Raw genomic sequence first — 19,171 nt, forward strand, 5'->3', positions numbered from 1 at the left:
AGAAGAAAAGAATGTGTGGTCGTAAGTTGTCCCCGTTGGACCAATGAGTTTTTCCCGGCTGCGGAGCAGTTCACAGATCCATAATGGAGTTCTTTTGTTAACAAGAACTGTTTACATTATGGATCAAGAGCATTAATGGCAAAGAAAGAGGAAGCAACCTGGGGCCGAGAGTGGTTATACCCCAGGCAGGACACTGATAGGTGGAGAGGAGAAGGTCAGGACTACTAAGGCCCTAAGGATGATGGGGGTCGTAGTCCCTGTGCTACATGACTGGAATTTTTTGTTGACTTTAGAACTTTGAACTTGGTGATTTCATTTTGTTTTTTCCGAGAACATGCAGTAAAAATACTGAAAGTGAAGTTCAAGTTGAAGTTTTAAAGTGCTGGTATGGCAGTATTAAAGAAAGTTACAGCATAATGCTGACCTTGTCTTTAATAGAATGAAAACTTCCTGAGCTGTAAGCGTGGGCAATCTTTATAGCGCTGCGTCTGCCCATTGAGGCTGGGGACAGGTTTGTGGGAACTGGAGGGTTCCGCAATAGTGTCTTCAAGCGCTGAGTCATCTGTGCTGCCTAGGCCTTCTGGGTCTGACTCAAAGATCCTAGCGGTGGTCTTGGACTCAGCCGAAATGGCATATGCCGCCCACCTTTTGGTTCTGTGCTCCTTTAGGTTCTTGGCCCTAAAGAGCTTACAAACGGCACAACAGGACTCGAGATGATCACGAGGAAGGCAGTGGTTACAAACTCTATGTTTGTCTACCCACTGGAATTTCCTGTTGCACTTGGGCAAAACAAAGGGAGTTCTCCCCATAATGGAGGATGGACAGAGGTGGCAAGACGAAAGTAGTAGGGGTAGGGAATAGGGGTATGCATTCTCTTCAGTCCCCACACTCTGCGTACTGGTTTGGCCAAAGTCGGGTGTAGGCCGAAGCCCGTTGGCGGAGTAGACATCTGGTTCGGAGGTTCCGGGTATCAGCCATCGAATTATTGCGAAACGCAAACAAGAGAAATGTTTGTAGAAATGTAACTGTAAAGTAGCGCACAGCTACGGACTTCAAGAAAAAACTTGCCCAGACCAATCACACTCTTAAATATCGATGCAAACATATACTCAAAAATTCTAGCAACCCGTTTGAATCGCATCTTGCCGAAGATCATCCACCCCTACCAGGCAGGTTTTATCCTACACCGGACAGCAGGTGACAACATCCGGAGAACCCTGAACCTGGTGGACCTCGCCTCCTGGAACGCCCAAAAACTAGTCCTGGTGGCTCTCGACGCAGCTAAGACGTTTGATAGGGTGGATTGGACATTTATGAGACACACCCTCGGGGCCTTCAGCTTCGGACCAGCTTTCCAAACGATGGTTCTAGCTAACTATGATTGCCCTAAAACAAGCCTGAGGATCAACGGCCACAACTCGGCCCCAATCCCCTTATCATGCGGAACCCGGCAAGGCTGTCCACTGTCGCCCTTGCTCTTTGCACTCACCATGGCGCCCTTTGCACAAAAATTTAGGCGGAATGACCAAATCAAGGGCATACAAAGTGGCCCCACGCACCATAAACTTGCCCTATACGCGGATGACATTTTGCTCACGATATCGGAGGCCCACTCATCCCTCGAACACGCGATAAGCGAAATCACCAGCTACGGCGAAGTCTCAGGCCTCACCATAAACTTCGATAAATCATCCGCCTTGGGTATTGGCCTCACCCCAGCAGAACGAGAACCATTGACTAAGATGTGCCCAATAACATGGAAAAAGAGCGCCATCCCCTATTTAGGGGTCTACATCCCGGCTGACCCAAGGGAGACCTACAAAGCCAACTTTCCCCGACTCTTCAAAGAACTGGAAGGCGACTTGAAGCGCTGGGAGACTCAAGAGATCTCACTGCTCGGGCGCATCACTGCATGCAAGATGAACCTCCTTCCGAGATTCCTATACACATGCGCCTCACTACCAGTGGCAATCCCCACGCCAACTCTCCGAGGGATCCAGAGGAAAATGCTGAACTTTATCTGGAGAGGTAAGAAAGCGAGAATCCCTCTCAGAACTATGCTGGGGAGTTCCAAATTGGGAGGGCTGGGGGTCCCAGACCTACAGGCCTACAGAGTGGCAGCCCAACTGGCCCAGATCCAGGCCTGGCAAATTATGACAAACCGCCCCAGATGGGTGGAGCTGGAACAATCACGGACACCCCTACCCCTGCGATTTCTACCACACATCCCGCCCCCCCTCAGGACCCATTGGGGAGAGCTCCTGTTATCAACTAAACACACCCTTAGCACTTGGGACTGGGCGCTAAAACGAAAGGGAGTGCCAAGAGGACTGAGCCCACGTTCCCCGGTCTTTCATAACCCAATGCTCACACCGGGTACGAATCCTCGCAATTTTCCCAACTGGATCAAAGGTGGGCTGGAGACCATAGACCAGCTGTATACGGGGGAGAGACCTCTCACATTCGCCCAATGCAAGGAGAAGTTCCAACTCCAGGAACGGGATAGATTCACATATATCCAACTACGCCACTGGTGCTTGCATCCCCAAACCTTGCAAGCAGCAACACGCCCTCCTACTGCCTTAGAACTCACCCTGGGAGACCTTCCAACCCGCGGCAGAGTATCCACCCTGTACAGACGCTTTCTAAGCGACTTCCTGACCACAAGAACCCGCTGCATGGCCCAATGGGAAGCGGACCTGGGTCACCCGATAGAGGATCAAACCTGGGTTGACATATGGACCAGAACACATACCTCGTCCACCTGCATCACCAATAGGGAATGTGCGTATAAGATCACGCTGCGGTGGTACTATTCGCCCCTCAGACTTCACCATATGAACCCCCAGGTGGACCACTCTTGCTGGAGAAGATGCGGCCACCCAGGCTCCTTCTTCCACATGTGGTGGGACTGCCCAAAGATCCAACCATTCTGGAAAGCTTGCCTAGGGTCCATCTCACAAATTACCGGAACGACGATTCCCTTGGAACCAGAACCGATTTTGCTGGGTGCTCCAATCCCCGGGACCTACCCGCGCTCCGGACCCAGAGCGAAACTACCAACTCACTACCTACTAGCAGGGAAAACGGTGGTGGCCCGAACCTGGAAAACCCCGGAAGGCCCCCACATAGCCCAATGGTGGACCAAACTTTGGGACATTCTGATAGCGGAGAAGGTGACGGCAGCACAAGCGGGAACTCTACATCGTTTCCAGAACATCTGGGCCCCAGTGCTGGAATTAAACCAGCGCTTCCCTGACCTACAAACCCACCAGGGCCCACTGGATCTTAAAAAACCAGGAGAGCCTGGAGGAAGACACATAGTCGCTGAAGCTCAATCCGGATTGCCCGGGAGGGAGGAGCCCGCCTATGGGACGGATGGACCAGGGGGAGGGAGGAGGGAGAAGACGCAGGGGGAATAAAGGACTGGGGTTCAACATGCCTATATAACCACTGCATATAATGTCTGTACTTATCATTCTGCCTTGATTTAAAATAAACAAAGTTAAAAAAAAAAAAAAAAGAAAAAACTTGCCACGATTGAGGAAATAAATCGGAGGGACCATGGGTACATGGTAAGTCACACTAGGAATGTATTACAAGTCACACCCTGTCGACGTCACTTTTCAAACTTCGAAAACATGTGCAATACTCCGCGACTTGCCCTAGATGTCTGCCTATGCAAAACATGCGATTGTAAGCAGATCCACAAGTCTCAGAAATCTATACATCTATATATCTATTAGAGTCACTGTTAGGGAGATTGATAATTTTTATGCTTCATCGCCTCTCCCAGCGAGACCTCCCCAGCACTTTTTTCTGGATTTCTGGACCTTTTCTTTCAATCCTGAATGGGTGGAGCCTTTTTTCACTCATTTATTCTTGTGGGCTCTGTCTTGTGGAATTCTTTATATTCCACTTGTACTATGGAGTCCGTCTGCTACATAGCTCTTAAAGGCATCTGTGTTTTTACTACTGTAGCAAACAGCTCTTTATGGGCAGTGTTGCTGGGGACCCCAAGGATCCTCAGATTATTTTTCTGTATCCTTAAGTACCCTTAAGTAAGACATGCATTACTTACCCTAAAAGCATTTCTGTTGGTTGTATCTGCTTAAATTCACATGCTGTGCATATAGTCCGACATCCAGTGGTAACCGCAGAGTATTGAATCTGGTCTTTCGAGAATTGAAAGGGGACGCCGACATGGGCTTGCCCGTAACACTATCCCTATGTGAGGTGTAGTGTACCCAAGATTCCTCACGCGTCGAGGTCCCTCCGATTGTATTTTTTCTGCCAAGAGGGAGCCTTGTGACTATCGTGAGTACAGAAAAGAGAGAAAGTGGTAAGACATCTATGTTCCTTCCATCCGAGCAGGGAGGATCGGTGGGCACATGTGAATCTAATCAGATACAACCATCAGAAATGCTTTTATGGTAAGCAAAGCATGTCTTCTGATGTTTGTTAATCCGTTTAGAATCACATGCTGTGTATAGAGTAGCAAGCAGTACCCGGAGTTGTAGGTGGGTTGTGAGAAGGAACAGTAGTGAAAAGATGTCTTAGTACTGCCTGTCCCAACTGAGAATCAGTGTTTTGTAAAGTTGTGTACAGAACTCCAGGTTGCCGCTTTGCAAATAGATTCAAGGGGAACATTTGCAATGAATACTATGGACGCCCCAGTGCCGCGAGTGGAATGTGCTCTCTGCTCTGCTTGAAGGGCAGTTCTCTCTTAGCAAGAGTGTAGCAGAGTGGAATGCATTTGACAATCCACCTAGAGATAGTGGATTTGGAGACTGCGTCTCCTTCTCTTCCTGCCGCCACTGAAACGAAAAACTGATTAGTCTTTCTAAGTGGTCGAGTTCTTTCCATGTAGAACATGACAGCTCTGCGTACATCTAGTGTGTGCAGGGTTCTTTCTCCCAGGCTTGAAGGATTTTGAAAGAACATTGGTAGTTCTATTGACTGGTTCACATGGCACTTTGAAATTAATGTAGGCGCAAATCTAGGGTGAGAGCGCAGAACCACCTTGTCTTTGTGAACTGTTAGGAAGGGATCTATGATTGAGAGCGCTTGTAGTTCACTTACCCTCTTGATGGAGGTAATAGCTATTAAAAAAGCAGCCTTAAGGGTGAGGTCTTTAAGACTTGCCTTGTGCATGGGCTCGAATGGATCCCCCATAAGCCTAGTCAACACCACGTTTAGGTCCCATCTGGGAGCTGGGTTAGAAATGGGAGGGTGAATTCTTTCCACTCCCTCCATGAAAGCTTTAATAAACCGATATCTTCCACCATGACAATTTCTGTTGTGATGTAGTGTAGGCTGAAAGTGCAGCTAGGTGCACCTTTATAAAGTTGAAGACAAGGCCTGAGTCAAGTAAATGAGTTAAGTATAAAAGTGTGTGTGGGAGAGCAGTTAATAGGGTTAATGCTCTTTGAGTTGCACCAGATGATAAACCATTTCCATTTACTGGAATAGCAGTATCTGGTGTTCGGCTTTCTTGCTTCCCTGAGAATGTCCATACATCTCTGAGGGAGTTGCAGGTGTCCAAACACTGACCACAGGAGCCAGGTCGCCAAGTTCCATGTCTGTGGGCATGGGTGAAGCGTCTCCCCTCTTGTTGTACAGGCAAGGCAGTTTGACTGAGGAGATAGTGACATCTCCATCAGATGAGCGAACCAGGGTTGGCGGGGCCACATGGGGGCCACCAGTATCATCGTGACTGGTTCCTGGTGCATCTTGAGCACGATCTTGTCGAGAAGGGAAGTCGGGGGGTGGGGCGTAGACATATTTACCTGACCATGTTATCCAGAGACCGTTCCCCTTGGAACGGTTCTGGGGGTACCTGGAGGCGTAATCTTGGCATTGAGCGTTCTCCAGAATTGCGAACAGATCTACCTCTGGGAAGCCCCATTCTGCGAAAAAGTTGGAGAATAGGTCTTTGTGTAATTGCCATTCGTTCTCCCTGGGCAATGGAAAGTCTCTGCTGAGTATGTCTGCCAGAAGATTGTGTTCCCCTGGAACATGTGATAACAGGAACTTGTTGCGTTTGAGATCCCACTTCCAAATGTTCTGGGACAGTTTGGACAGCCCTGGAAAATGAGTGCCCCCTTGTTTGCTCAGATAGTACATGGCCGTGGTGCTGTCTGTGAGGATCAGTATCGTCTTCCTCTGCAGTTGTGTCTGGAAAGCTTTTAGTGTTTTGAACACTGCCAACAGTTCCAACAGGTTTATGTGGTTGGATGCTACGTCTGACGACCAAACTCTGCGCTGTTTGTTGAAGCAGGTGAGCTCCCCACCCTGTAAGAGATGCGTCTGTGGTTAGAGCGGGTGGTAAAGTATTTCCCTTTCAAGGTGTTCTCCCTCGACTACCACTGCAGTGAGAGAACGAGGGCTGGCGAGACGACCACTAGATCGTCCCGCTGTCCGCTGGCCTGACACCATTGGCTGTTGAGCCACTCTTGCATTGGGCGCATGCGCGCGTGAGGAACCAAATAGATGCATGACGCCATCATTCCTAGCAGTCGTATAGCCTTGCGTACAGTCACCTCTAGACTGGCTACATACTGAGGGATCAAACATGTTTTCGACCCTCTCGGAGGGGAAGACGAGGCCGTCCTTTGTTCGAATTAGAGCCCCTAGGAACTGTTTGACCCGACTGGGGTCTAGGCTGGATTTCTTCTCGTTGATGGAGAATTACAGACTGAATCACAGATCCATCGTCTTTTGGGTATTGACAGACATGTTTCGTAAGAGTCCACTGTTATGAGCGAGTTATCGAGGTATGGATAGACCGGGATGGATTGCGTGCGCAGATGTGCTGCTGCCACAGCTAGTACTTTTGTAAATACCCTTGGTGCAGATGCTATGCCGAAAGGTAGTACTTTGAACTGCTGCTTGTCCTGTATCATAAATCTGAGGTATTTTCTGTGCATTAGCAACATTGAAATATGAAAGTATGCATCTTTCATGTCCAGTGTTGCCATGTAATCCCCCTGTGATAGCAGTGGAATTACTTCCTGTAGAGTGACCATGCAGAACTTTTATAAACTTGTTCGCTGGGCGCAGATCTAAAACAGGGCGCATGGTTAGATCCTTTTTGGGTACAAGGAAGTACACTGAATAAATACCTCATTTACCTGTGCCAGAGGTACATTTCTATGGCTCCTTTCTCCTGTAATGTTTCGACTTCCTGCAGAAGAAAGCGAAGATGGTCTGGTGTCAGTCATCTTGCTCGTGGAGGTCTGAATGTTGGGGACCGGTTGAACTCTATACAGTACCCGTGGGGCCACGGTCTTTAGCACCCACTGGTCTGTAGTTATCTCCTCCCATGCCTGAAGAAACGATGTTAGCTGGCCCCCGACCGGGGCGGCATGGGAGGGGACCCGAATCTTCGGGTCATTTTGAACCTGAGGCCGGGGAGCCTCTGGGGGTAAAGATCCGGCCTCTTGCTTAGCCACGGCATTGACCCCTTTGGGGATAGGGGGTGGTGTATCCGCCATTTCCCTGTGTAGAATTCCAATAGTTTCCCGATGAGTATTGTTGAGGGAAGCGTTGGCCACGAGAAAGCCGTTTGGACCCAGATCCTTTTCTTGTAGAGGCTCTTTGTGTAATCTGGTCGAGTGTTTTTAAAGGTGTCCTGCTCCTTTTTTGCGGTTTCGAGGGCCTCATCTACCACCTTCCCTAACAGGTTGGATTCTTTCATGGGTTTATTAGTGACACTTGCGTCTCTGGCTTGAATCCAGAGTTCCGTAGCCAAGCATGTCTTCTCAGGAGTGTGCCCTGAGCCAGGGATCGACCAGCTGTTTCTGCGTAATCCAAAGCATTCTTAAGAATGCCCCGATTCACCTGTCTACCTTCAGAGATAGTGGTGCGGAGACAAGTACGTAGGGGTTCGGGAACCTCCTGTATGCCTTCCTGTAGTAAAGCCCACTGGGCATCAGCGTAGCTGGCCAACAAGCTATTGTTGGCAATGCGCGTTGAGAACGTGGCTGCAACCGGGATCCTTTTTCCAAGGGCGTAAAGTCGTTAACCTTGCTTATCAGGAGGTGCCACGCTGGTTGACAAAGGGACCCCTGCCGACTTTCGTGTAGTAGTCACCAACAGGGAGTCTGGGGTGGAATGACCTTTGATCTACAGAGTGTCTGATGGAGAAGGGCAAACAGGTTTTTCTATTCACAGGTTGACACCTCTTGTGAGAGCAGGAGGCGATAAGCATGGCACCAGACGTTTTTTAATTGAATTGAGGAGGTGAATGGCTTGGCTGGCCGGTGGTTTCTCCTTAAGGATGTCCTCCACGAAATCAGCTTCGGGGACCGCCTCATCCGTAGCAATTTTAAAATGATCAGCTGCTTTACGTAACATGTTAAAAGTCAATTGGTCATCCGCTGGCGATGGTTGTTGCCTAGTGGGAGTGGACTGGGGAAAGTCCAGGGACAGGACATCAGGGTCTTGATGATCCGGGCATTGCCATGGTTGGGGGTCACCCACATCTGGGCTCTCTTCCCAGCCCTCCATCCTGGGTATCAGCATGAATGTCATCCTGTGTTAGGTCATAATTGTATATATCCTCTTCTAAAGAGGTCAAAAAGTCTTGTAAACTTAGCTTTGGGGTCCACAGGGCTCTCATCCCTTGGCCTTCTTGGTGTGGGTTGTTCTGAATGGGAAACAAACCTGTCCAGCCTTTCCATGCAGTTCTCAAACTTTTCTCTAGTCCAAACCGAGGACCTAGAATGGTATAGAGGTAGAAAAATGTCTTGATCGTGTTCATCTGTCGAAAAGCGTTGAGATTTTCGTCTCATCGTCGAGAATAGTCCTTCGACCTCAGAGAACTCCTCCCGGGACACCAACAGAGGTGAGACATCTCTGTGCTTCTCCTTCGACTTATGGGTGGGTTCCGGTACCCCCACTTAGGCCATCTTTGGACCTGGACGGATCCTTGGGCCTTCCCGTGGGTCTCGGCACATCCTCGGCTTTGGGAGGCTGGCTGTGCTAAATGGACAGCCACCCGCCAAAATTTGAACGTAGCATGAGTGCCGATTGGCTGGGTTTCTGGATAAATGGCTTGGATCCTGAGGCTGAAGCCAAATTGACCAATGGAAGAGAATCCAATGAGGAATAAGACGACAAAGCCTGGCGCTACTTGCAGAGACAGGAGATGCCTTCTGAGTGAACGCTGCTGTGCCAACGCTTTCTTCCATGCGACAGAGGAGCTCCGAAGAAGACGTCTCCTTCCAATAGACTGGTGAGTGTTAGGAAACATTTCTCTATAAAAGCACCCTTCCTTCCATTTCTATGGACCCCCAAATATTTTGCTTTTATTTTTGATTCTGACCTGCTCTTTCTGCAGTTAAGCCTTAAGCTTCACTACACTGGCTTTTGCTCATTTGTCATGGGGAAACTGACATGTCCTTCAGGCTGCGTTTCCTTTGGTCAGGTTACTTTGTCGCCACTTTGGTAACTTTGGTAACTTTTTATCATTGTACAATGCATCTTAAAATGCAGTACAATGGGGTACACTTTTTGTTTTGCCCTAGACTACACTAGAGGATTTTTGGTTACTCTAAGTGTGCCTAAGGGACAAGCTGGTGGCAGCAGTTACTTTTTGCTATTTTCTGGTGTAATTTACTTAAGTCATACCGCGTTTAACTGTGGCTAGTTTCCGAACATGGCCATGCAACATGGTTTTTCATTCGTCCCTTGGTCATTTTTATTTATTCATTGAGCATTTGTATGGCGCCTACACAGCAGAAAGTGTTCCAGGCACCATAAGACTAATGTTTTTATCCTCCTCTAGCCCCTCCCCCCGTAAATGTTCCCAATAGGCCTTGTGACATTCGGATCGTGTAAGTGCAAACAGGAAGTACAGGGGTGGGTGGAGGGGAAGAGGGATGAGGGAAGGGGGGGCAGCGGCTGGTAAGTGCTTGTGGGCGTTGGGGGAAGTGCTAGGTAAGGTCTGGAGGGGAAGTGCTATGGGGTGAGGGTCAGGTAGTGCGACGAGGGACGGGGTGGAACAGACTCAGTAGTCTGTTCAGGGTGGGGTGCGCAAAGGCAAGTGCAGGGTGGTGAGGCAGACAGACTGGTCGAGGGGGGCTGGCCCCTGTAGGACTCAGAAGGAACAAGGCATCCAGGTGCATCAGCGTGGGGGGGGGGGGCAATTAGCAAGGAAGGGGGAGAGGGAAGGCGGAGAAGCGGAAGGTCTTGATAAGCTTCCTGAACTTAAGGAGGTCAGGCTCAAGTCTGAGAGGGGCAGGGAGGCCGTTCCAGGGGGAGGCTCCTGCTGAAGAAAGAGAACCAACGCCCACATACTGCTTGGAGATAGACGAGAAAGTCTGACTGTGGCAAGTGAATCCCTTTGGGTCGCCGTGCATCAGTGGCCATCGTCCAAAACGGCTTAAATGCGTCCAGTCCTTTGAGGGGTCCTGCATTGAGTTCTTTTGCATTTCTTCACTGGAAGACCTTGCACCAGCAATAGTCCATGACAGGAGAAATGCTCTAACCTGCAAACCCTAGGAATCAAGGGCTGAGGCAGACTATTAGGGAGAATTCTCATAAATGTGCTAATTCCCTTCACCTTAGACCTCATTGACTTTGCTGCATTTTGAGGACTTGATTTTTTTTTTACCTGGAGAGAGAGAGAGCCTTTTTTCCCACGCTCTCATGCATTTTGAATGTGTTTTACTCTTGTGTTCTTTGATTATGGAGTTTTAGACAACTCCATAGGCATCATCTTTTCATGTGTGTCACACAGCACCCTAGGTGCAGTGACACAGGGGAAGCATTTTAGGCTGTCCCAAGGTTTAAATACCTTCTCTGGGATAAACTGTTTCCCATAGAAAGTAAAGTGAAGTGAAATTGACTTTACTAGTCTTTTCAAATTCCTAGACCCAGCACACCCTCTCTTACAATAGAGTGCTGGAGGGGTTACTTGGTATCCCCTATGTCTAGAAGCTCATGTAGCAGGCAAATGCTACCCTTTCCTCTCGAAATGGCTTGTGGCAGTGATTTTACAACTAACTACCATGTTTTTTCCCGACTGCGAACACCGGTAGCGTTAAATCGCAGGAGCCATGTTTTTCAAGATGTCTGAGCCCCCTTTATTTAAACAGGTCCTGGTCTTCTTTTTGGAAAGGTCCCATACATCTAGAGTTTGTCTCTGCGCGCCAAACCAGGTTTGGTCCCTTTGTTCCTACGCATTTGGTGGGCTTCAGGACTGAAGACCGCCTCTGGCGCCCAAGAGTCTGGGGTGGGCAGGAAGTGATGGAGGTGCCCAAAACTCCCTGCGCTTAGTTTCCTACTCGGCGTGATTGGCTGGCTGACTGTCCGGCAATGACAGCCAACCTGCTGGGTGAGTGGCAGCTAGGCTGGAATGAATGGGAGGAAACTGGATAAAATGCGAGTCTCTTGGCTTGGAAGGCAGTCGACCACTGGAACGAAATAACCGAACACAAGCTGGAAGAGGACAGCTGCTGCAACTCCTGAATCGTTGGTTTGCCCGGTGAAACCCTGCTGCAGGTCCGAATCGCCAAGTTCATCTCGACAGAGAAGCCCTTCAAGGACGACTTCTGCCTGTGAGTTGGTGGGGCAATCAGCTCGACCTGTAAGCCACCTGGATACCATTCTCGGAGCTGGTTGTATTTTCCTCAGACTGCTGGAAACCTGATAACCAGGGAGAGGGACACCAGTTTGTGTGCTTCTCTACAGCCACCGAATTGAAGATTTGTCCTTTGCCAGCTTTCGACCAGTCCCAGTGCAGGAGTCCCTAGACGTCCTCCCTCTTGTCCCCACGACTGATGTTCAGGAACAGCGAGATCTGCAGGAACTGCCAGGAACAGAAGTCTTCATTTTAAGGTACTGTGAAAACCCGACCGAAAGAACTTACCTTTCCCTGCGAAAGTGCTTGAAACTTTGGCAACTTGCAGGCCTAGTCAGCTTGTGACCCAACATATGAATCTTTCTTTTACAAACTACTTCTGAGAACCGTGGCAAAGACTTTTACGTTTAACTACCAGAACTGCCTATCCTATACAAAACTTTAGCCCATTGACTTTGGCCTAACTTATTGCATTGAATTGACTCCTCTGATGAACTGTACTGCAGTGTAAGAATAACTATTCTTTTTATTAACCTATGCCTTTTTGCTCCTACTTCAAATATTCTGAATGCCATTTTGCTCCTCCTTCAAAGTAGTTTAAATGCCTCAGAAACTGATAGTGTGAAGAACTGAAGTATATTTTCGTGTGATATAGATTGCCTCCTTTTAGTGCATTTTTTGTAATGGACTGACAATAAGTGTGTTACCAAGAAATCTCGAGTATAAGAGTCTATTTGAATTCTTGTGATTGCAGACCTCTGTATAACATCATTACAGCTCACATTTCCCCTCTTGAGATAAGCCTGGCTGCTCAGCAAAGCTACCAAAACTGTGTACTACAGACTTATACCAAAGGTTGGTTTTGCTTATACCTGTAGTCCTAGTTGTGTTTAGTGGTCCCAAAGGGTACTGCATACAAACTTTGCCTAACACTGACTTTGGACCCTCTTCAACCAACCTGCCAAGTCCCGTGAAGGACCGGAGTACGGGCGGTGAGTTGTAGCGATACTTACCTGAACCCCCCCAATTCCGCTTTAAAAGTTTTGGTAACTTTTAGAAACTTTTGTATTACTTTGGTTTTGCCATTGCATGTTCACACAAGCCGTCCGAAAGTTGGGAACATGTTTATTACATTAACTTGTCCCCTAACCATTGGAACTGTTCACTAGACCCCCCCAGATACCCTACCTGCATTTTTTCCAGCTTTACAAAACTGTAGGGAACTTTACTGGACCTTTGGTCACAAGGTCCCATACATCTTGGGGATGGACTTCTGAAGTTAGTATTGAATCTCTGTGGACCCGTAGTGCTTATGCCTTTCTTTTCGGGGGTTTGATAAGTATTTTTTACCCTACCCTAGTGATTGTGTATATGTATCATATGTTTAGCGTTGTGTGATATTACCTTTTAGTAGTCATTTTTCACCGTCTTATTTGGCCATAAGAAAGAAGTATTTGTATACCTGTTTGTCCAAGTGTGTTCCTTGACTGTTTCTCTGTGTGTGCTCATTGTGGACCCCTTACAAGCTCACCACCTCTCAAGACAGCCTAGACCACTTGTCCACCGACCTTGAACTGGTTTGGCTACAGCTCAGGGATGTCTCCGTCACAATACTAGGATGGCCTTCTATACATCTGCCCACCAGGCCAGAGTAAAGAAAATCAGTCCTAACAACATTTGCAGTTGAATGTCCCAGAAAGAATTGGATGAATACTTCCTCGATGAAAATAAACCCTGATGAAATTGCATAGAACAAAATGAACCTGCATGACTAACTTAATAATCCACTATTACTTGCGTTCTTCACTGAATTATCAAACTGCTGTTATGACCTATTGTAGTGCGTTTTAAACGCCATTCACTTTTCAGAAATAATGAAGAGTTGTGTGCTTATTCGAGCTAATGCACTATACCATTTGTTGACAGCTTCGTTTGCTGAGGTATTACCAATAAGAGAATTATTTCAAACCATTAGTTCATATGCTATAGAACGAAACAAAAGCAAAAACACTCCATTAACAAAGAACCTTTATCATCTACAGGAAAACCGCTCTTACTAACCCTTCTTGGTTGGCGCGTCACGGACAGACAGGGTAATGAGTTTCCGATTGACTGGCAGGATGGGCCTTTCTGACTCAGCCTGCTTCCGTTTCATCTCTCGGTTGAACTGTCTTCTTTCAGCCCAAGTTTTGAATTTTTTCACAGTCACCTCCTCAAAATCAAAGCGCCTTCTCAGGTAGTTTGTAAACTCCTCAAGTTCTGTGAAAAGATTGGATCTGTTAACATCAACTTATATTTATTAACAAGTCTATAGGCAATATGTTATGTTATTTAATAAGGTAAATAAATGCACATGGTGGTACTAGTTATAACCCCCCCACCCCCGAAACAGATCGATTTGTACCATTTATATACAACACACATTTAGGAGGTCTTGATAATGGGCCGTCTAAGCGCTATGTAAAATACAAATAAAATACAAAGTAAGCTACATTTCTATTACAATTGAGACCTTCATTACAGCCTTGGAAAGTAAACTAAAAAAGGATTTATAGGAAAACCCAGACCCGAAAGGTGAAACGAGCTTGCATTTCTGAGTGAAAGCTAGATCAGGTCATATATTACAAATTTACCATAAAAGGAAAAGGGATTTGGATTTGAAGATTTTGTTTAAATTCTGTGAGTTTGGAGTATCTGATTTTTTCAGAGTTTAAGTGACTGAATCCAAGAAAAAAACTGCAGTTTTAATTAAAAACACCTAATGCTGCATTATCTTTTTTAAAAGAGACATTTTTCAGAGTGGTTTATATCCCATCTTGACCAATTGGGAAATCAAGTATGAAATGAATGTGTAGCTCTCCTAGCTCTACCCACTGCCCCAGCCACATTTATCTTTTAAAAAACACTAAAATAATTTTCTACAAATTATCAACATGAAACCTGGACAGGGTATTTAATAAAATAGTATGATCAATGGAGTTTGTAAAACATCACTAATCAGCTAAATTTAACTTTTTAAACCCAAATGTGGCGGTGAAAACAGAGGGTGGGAGGTTCTGACAGTTGTGTGTTGTTTTCTAGGGTTTCCAGAAAATCAGACCAAATTTGCTCTGTTAAACATGGATTCCCACCAGGGGGAGTAGACTGGTATACAGTACAGATCTTAAACAGGGGAGACCGATTAAATTATTACACAAATCGCATATTCTGAAAAATATAAAATAGTCATCAAGAAGAATATGCATCAACTTAAGAAGATCGGTTTATGTACATATTGAAAAAGACTAAAAGGGACGTAATGGTTAAGTTGCGCCAATACATTTTTGGGCGAAATTCACTCAAGAAAACTGTTAAAAGGGACATCATAATTGCAGTGCAAAATGGAACCAAAGAAATTAGCCAGTTATGGTAAACTATGCAACCATAAAATCGCATTCTCGCCATGCACTGCTCAGAGTAACACAGGACATCAAGGACGACAGCACATATGATATCACTGATCTAACAAGTGGAAAGTCCTTTCAAGGGGTTGTGTTTAGAGTATTGCTACCAACATCAGAAAGATAATAGGTAGGCCTCATGAGCTAGTCCATGCATCATAAAATGTACCTATTCAAACACTCTACTGAAGTTCTGTTGATAATATAGCAATAAAAAACAGGAGCATAGGCAATGGCTGCAGCATTGACCATGGAAGTACAATTATTCTTCATCATCTGGTAGATTTGGTCAGTTGAAGTTGAAATGCAAGCCTATCAGGATCTTGAGCAACGTCAACTCAGAGCTGAGGTCCAAGTATAAAAGAATTTCTAGACACGTGTGGATCAACAGAGTATACTTACAGAATCAAAGCTTTTAAATCTGATGCAGAGAAACATTTAGTAAGAGGGAAATAAATACTATGACCAGAGTAGGAGACTGAGATTTGAGTCGGTCTGCCATACATATAAAAGGATGCAAATTGTATTCTCTCTCTGGGGCCTGCTTATTGTTGCAGGTATGTGCACCATGAGCACAGACAAAACCTTAAGGAAACTAACATTTTGCAAGTTAAAGGCCTACATGACATGCATTACTTACCGTAATAGAATTTGATGATTGTATCTGCTTAGATTCATATGCTGTGCATATAGTCCGACACACAGTGGTAACCGCAGAGTATTGCATCTCACCTTTCGGGGACCGAAAGGGGACTTCGGCATAGGCGTGTCTGTAACACTATCCCTATCGTGACGTGTAGTGTACCCAAAATCCCTCACGCGCCGCGGTCCCTCCGATTGTATTTTTTCTGCCATGAGGGAGCCCAAGGCTATAGTGAGAGAGTACATGAAGAAGAGAGAAGTAGTAAGATGTCTATGTTCCTTCCATCCCGAGCAGGGAGGTAGGGAGGGCGCATGTGAATCTAAGCAGATACAATCATCAGAAGAACAAGTTACTTTCTTACCTGGTAACGTTCTTTCGATGGGATGGTCCGACGACGTATTCCATATCTATGACATGTAATCACCACAGCTGTGCTGCTTCGGAAACTTTTTTCGGCGTCTGCGTCGTCGACGTCGATGCGCCGTCGTCGAGGGCCTCCTCCGACGTCCGACGTCATCCGATGTGATAAGTAGGACGCACGACGCCCGTAGCCTCAGTTGTAGTTTTTTCCCCCAGAACGTGTGAGACTAGTCAACTGCCAGTCAGACACAAAGCCTTGCGGAACGTAAGCTGCAATCGCAAAAGAAATTCTGCAGCGAGGAAGGCAGGGCGGGAGCGATATGGAATACGTCGTCGGACCATCCCATCGAAAGAACGTTACCAGGTAAGAAAGTAACTTGTTCTTCGAGGGGATTGGGTCCTCCGACGTATTCCATATCTATGACAGGCTCCCAAAGCAGTACCAGAGCAAGGAGGAGGGAAAGAATTTAGAATCAAAATTTAGAATAGCCAATCAAATAGCAGAGCAAAGGACCGCCTTGCCAAAGGCCAGATCCTGAGCACGGATGGAATCGAGGGAATAGTGACGTACAAATGTATGCACTGAAGCCCAGGTGGCTGCATCACAGATGTTGCGAATAGGAACACCCCTCTGCAGGGCAGTAGACGCAGCCATACCCCTGGTAGAATGGGCCTGCAAGCCAGCCGGTGGGTCCTTACCCGCCAAGCGGTAGCACTCCGAGATGGCCAAAATAATCCAGCGAGACAAAGTCTGTTTCGTCACAGCTTGCCCCAAACGCTTTCCAGCGCTACCAATTAAGAGTTGATCGTCCACTCTGACCCGGGACATGCGTGAAACATAAAAGCTTAAAGCTCTCCTAGGATCAAGCCTATGGAGCCTCTCCTCTTCCTTACCAGGATGCGGAGGAGGATAGAATGCCGGAAGAACAACCTTCTGGGCCAAATGAAATTCCGTCACTACCTTAGGAAGAAAAGAAGGACGAACTCTAAGGACAACCCTGTCCTTGTGAAATACAGTGAAGGGTGGCTTAACTGAAAGTGCCTGTAACTCACTCACTCTGCGAGCGGAAGTAACCGCAACTAAAAACACAGTTTTCAGAGTTAACAGCCTCAAAGGGCAAGAATGTAAAGGCTCAAACGGAGCACCCATAAGAAACTTAAGAACAAGGTTCAAATCCCAACCGGGCACCAGGAAAGGTGACGGAGGGAATACATTAGTGAGCCCTTTCAGAAACTGTGAAATTAAAGGGATTTTAAAGTAAGAACACTCTTCAGACGAGCGCTTAAAGATGGACAGCGCCGCCAGGTAACCTTTAATGGTACCCACTTGCAAGCCCCTGTGGGCCAAAGAAAGCAAAAAGGACAGAACCATGGGGATGTCACATGCAAAAGGATCCACATTCAGAACTCTGCACCAGTCGCAGAACTTACGCCAACGGTACAGAGACTTCGTTGCTGGCCTTCGGGCCGAAAGCAACACCTCCATCACGTCGTCAGGGAGGGCCCAATCCCTATACCTCAACCTTTCAGAAGCCAAGCGTGAAGGTTGAGGGATCCGACCTCTGGATGGAGAACCTGACCCCCCTCCCGTGAGAGCAGATCGTCTCGGTAGGGAAGACGACGCGGAGGGCAGATGGACAAGTCGAGAAGGTCCGGGTACCACGTCCTCCGAGCCCACGCCGGAGCAATGAGGATCATCCGGGAACCGAACTTCCGTAACCTCCGCAGCACTTGCAGGATGACGGGGACTGGAGGAAACGCGTACAGCAGCGGGAATGACCACCCCACCACGAACGCGTCTCCCAAGGCTCCTTTTGGAGGAAATTCCCGCGAGCAAAACCTTTCGCACTTCCGGTTGACACTGGAGGCGAAGAGATCCACTTGAGGGGTCCCCCAAAGGGCGAAGATCTCCAGGAGAATCTCCTGAGCCAACTCCCACTCGTGAGAGATCGTGCTCTGCCTGCTCAGAGCGTCCGCCGTCATGTTTTCGTCTCCGGCCAGATGAACTGCCGAGATCGAAACTTCCTGCTGGATGGCCCAGAACTCGAGCTGCATCGCCTCCCTGCACAGAGGAAGTGACCCTGCCCCCCCCTTTTTGTTGAGGTAGTGCATGGCCACTGTGTTGTCCGTCAGGATCAGGACACTCTTTCCTCGCACAGTCGGCAGAAAAGCCTTCAGGGCTAGCCTGACGGCCCTCAGCTCCAACAGATTGATCCGAACGGGACCTCTCCCGTGACTCGTGCCGACCACTCTTGCGAGCGGTGTCTCTCGACCTCTCACGACCGACCCCACTCGGGGGGGCGGACGGCTTAGTACCCTGCGACTCAAGAATCGCCAGCATTTTCTTCCCGAAGGAAGCCCATTCCTCCGGCGTTGCACGGCTGGTGGGGTAAGCGACGTGCCGGGCAGAGTCCTCCGAAGAGGACCTGGAAGACGACCGGTGTCGGCGCTTCCAAGAATGCCTCGAAGAGGCTGAGGAGTGGGGAGACCGACTCCTAGAAGGAGACCCACGAGACTTCCGATGATGACGCGGAGAGTCACCCCTCGAATCATCCGTCGAAAGCCCCGCAGACTTCGACTTCCTGGGCTTGGACACCCGACCTACCGACAACAACTTCTTACGTTCGCGTAAGGCTTTGGACGTGAGCGACTGGCAGTCGATACAGTCATCCGTGTCGTGGACCTCCCCGAGGCACCAGAGGCAGGCGTCGTGCGAGTCCGTCACCGACATCTTGGACCCACACTCCCCGCACTTCTTGAAACCCGGACGCGGGGTCGAAGACGAAGCAGAAGACATCTTCACACGAAGGATTTTCACAAAACGAACAGGTTCGAAGAACCGAGAAGAACAGAACTCAAAAGAGTCGAGGCGTGAACCGAGAATCACGGAGCAACACGTTTGCGGAAAAAACGGAACTGAGGCTACGGGCGTCGTGCGTCCTACTTATCACATCGGATGACGTCGGACATCGGAGGAGGCCCTCGACGACGGCGCATCGACGCAGGACGCAGAAAAAAGTTTCCGAAGCAGCACAGCTGTGGTGATTACATGTCATAGATATGGAATACGTCGGAGGACCCAATCCCCTCGAAATGCTATTACGGTAAGTAATGCATGTCTTCTGATGCTTGTTAATCTGC

General features: G+C 47.9%; 1 protein-coding gene across 2 annotated transcripts in view; it reads right to left on the reverse strand.

Annotated features, from left to right (window-relative positions):
• The window catches only part of DGCR8 (DGCR8 microprocessor complex subunit), a 690,818-nt gene that overhangs the window by 400,504 nt on the left and 271,143 nt on the right, over positions 1 to 19,171 (reverse strand). For both annotated transcript variants that reach the window (XM_069620020.1, XM_069620021.1), the window contains exon 6: positions 13,649 to 13,846. In XM_069620020.1, the coding sequence (XP_069476121.1) occupies positions 13,649 to 13,846 (198 nt within the window). The remainder of the gene's footprint in view (positions 1 to 13,648; positions 13,847 to 19,171) is intronic.

This window comes from Ambystoma mexicanum, chromosome 10 (assembly GCF_040938575.1).
Source record: "Ambystoma mexicanum isolate Mex_15411 chromosome 10, UKY_AmexF1_1, whole genome shotgun sequence".
NCBI classification, from domain to species: domain Eukaryota; kingdom Metazoa; phylum Chordata; class Amphibia; order Caudata; family Ambystomatidae; genus Ambystoma; species Ambystoma mexicanum.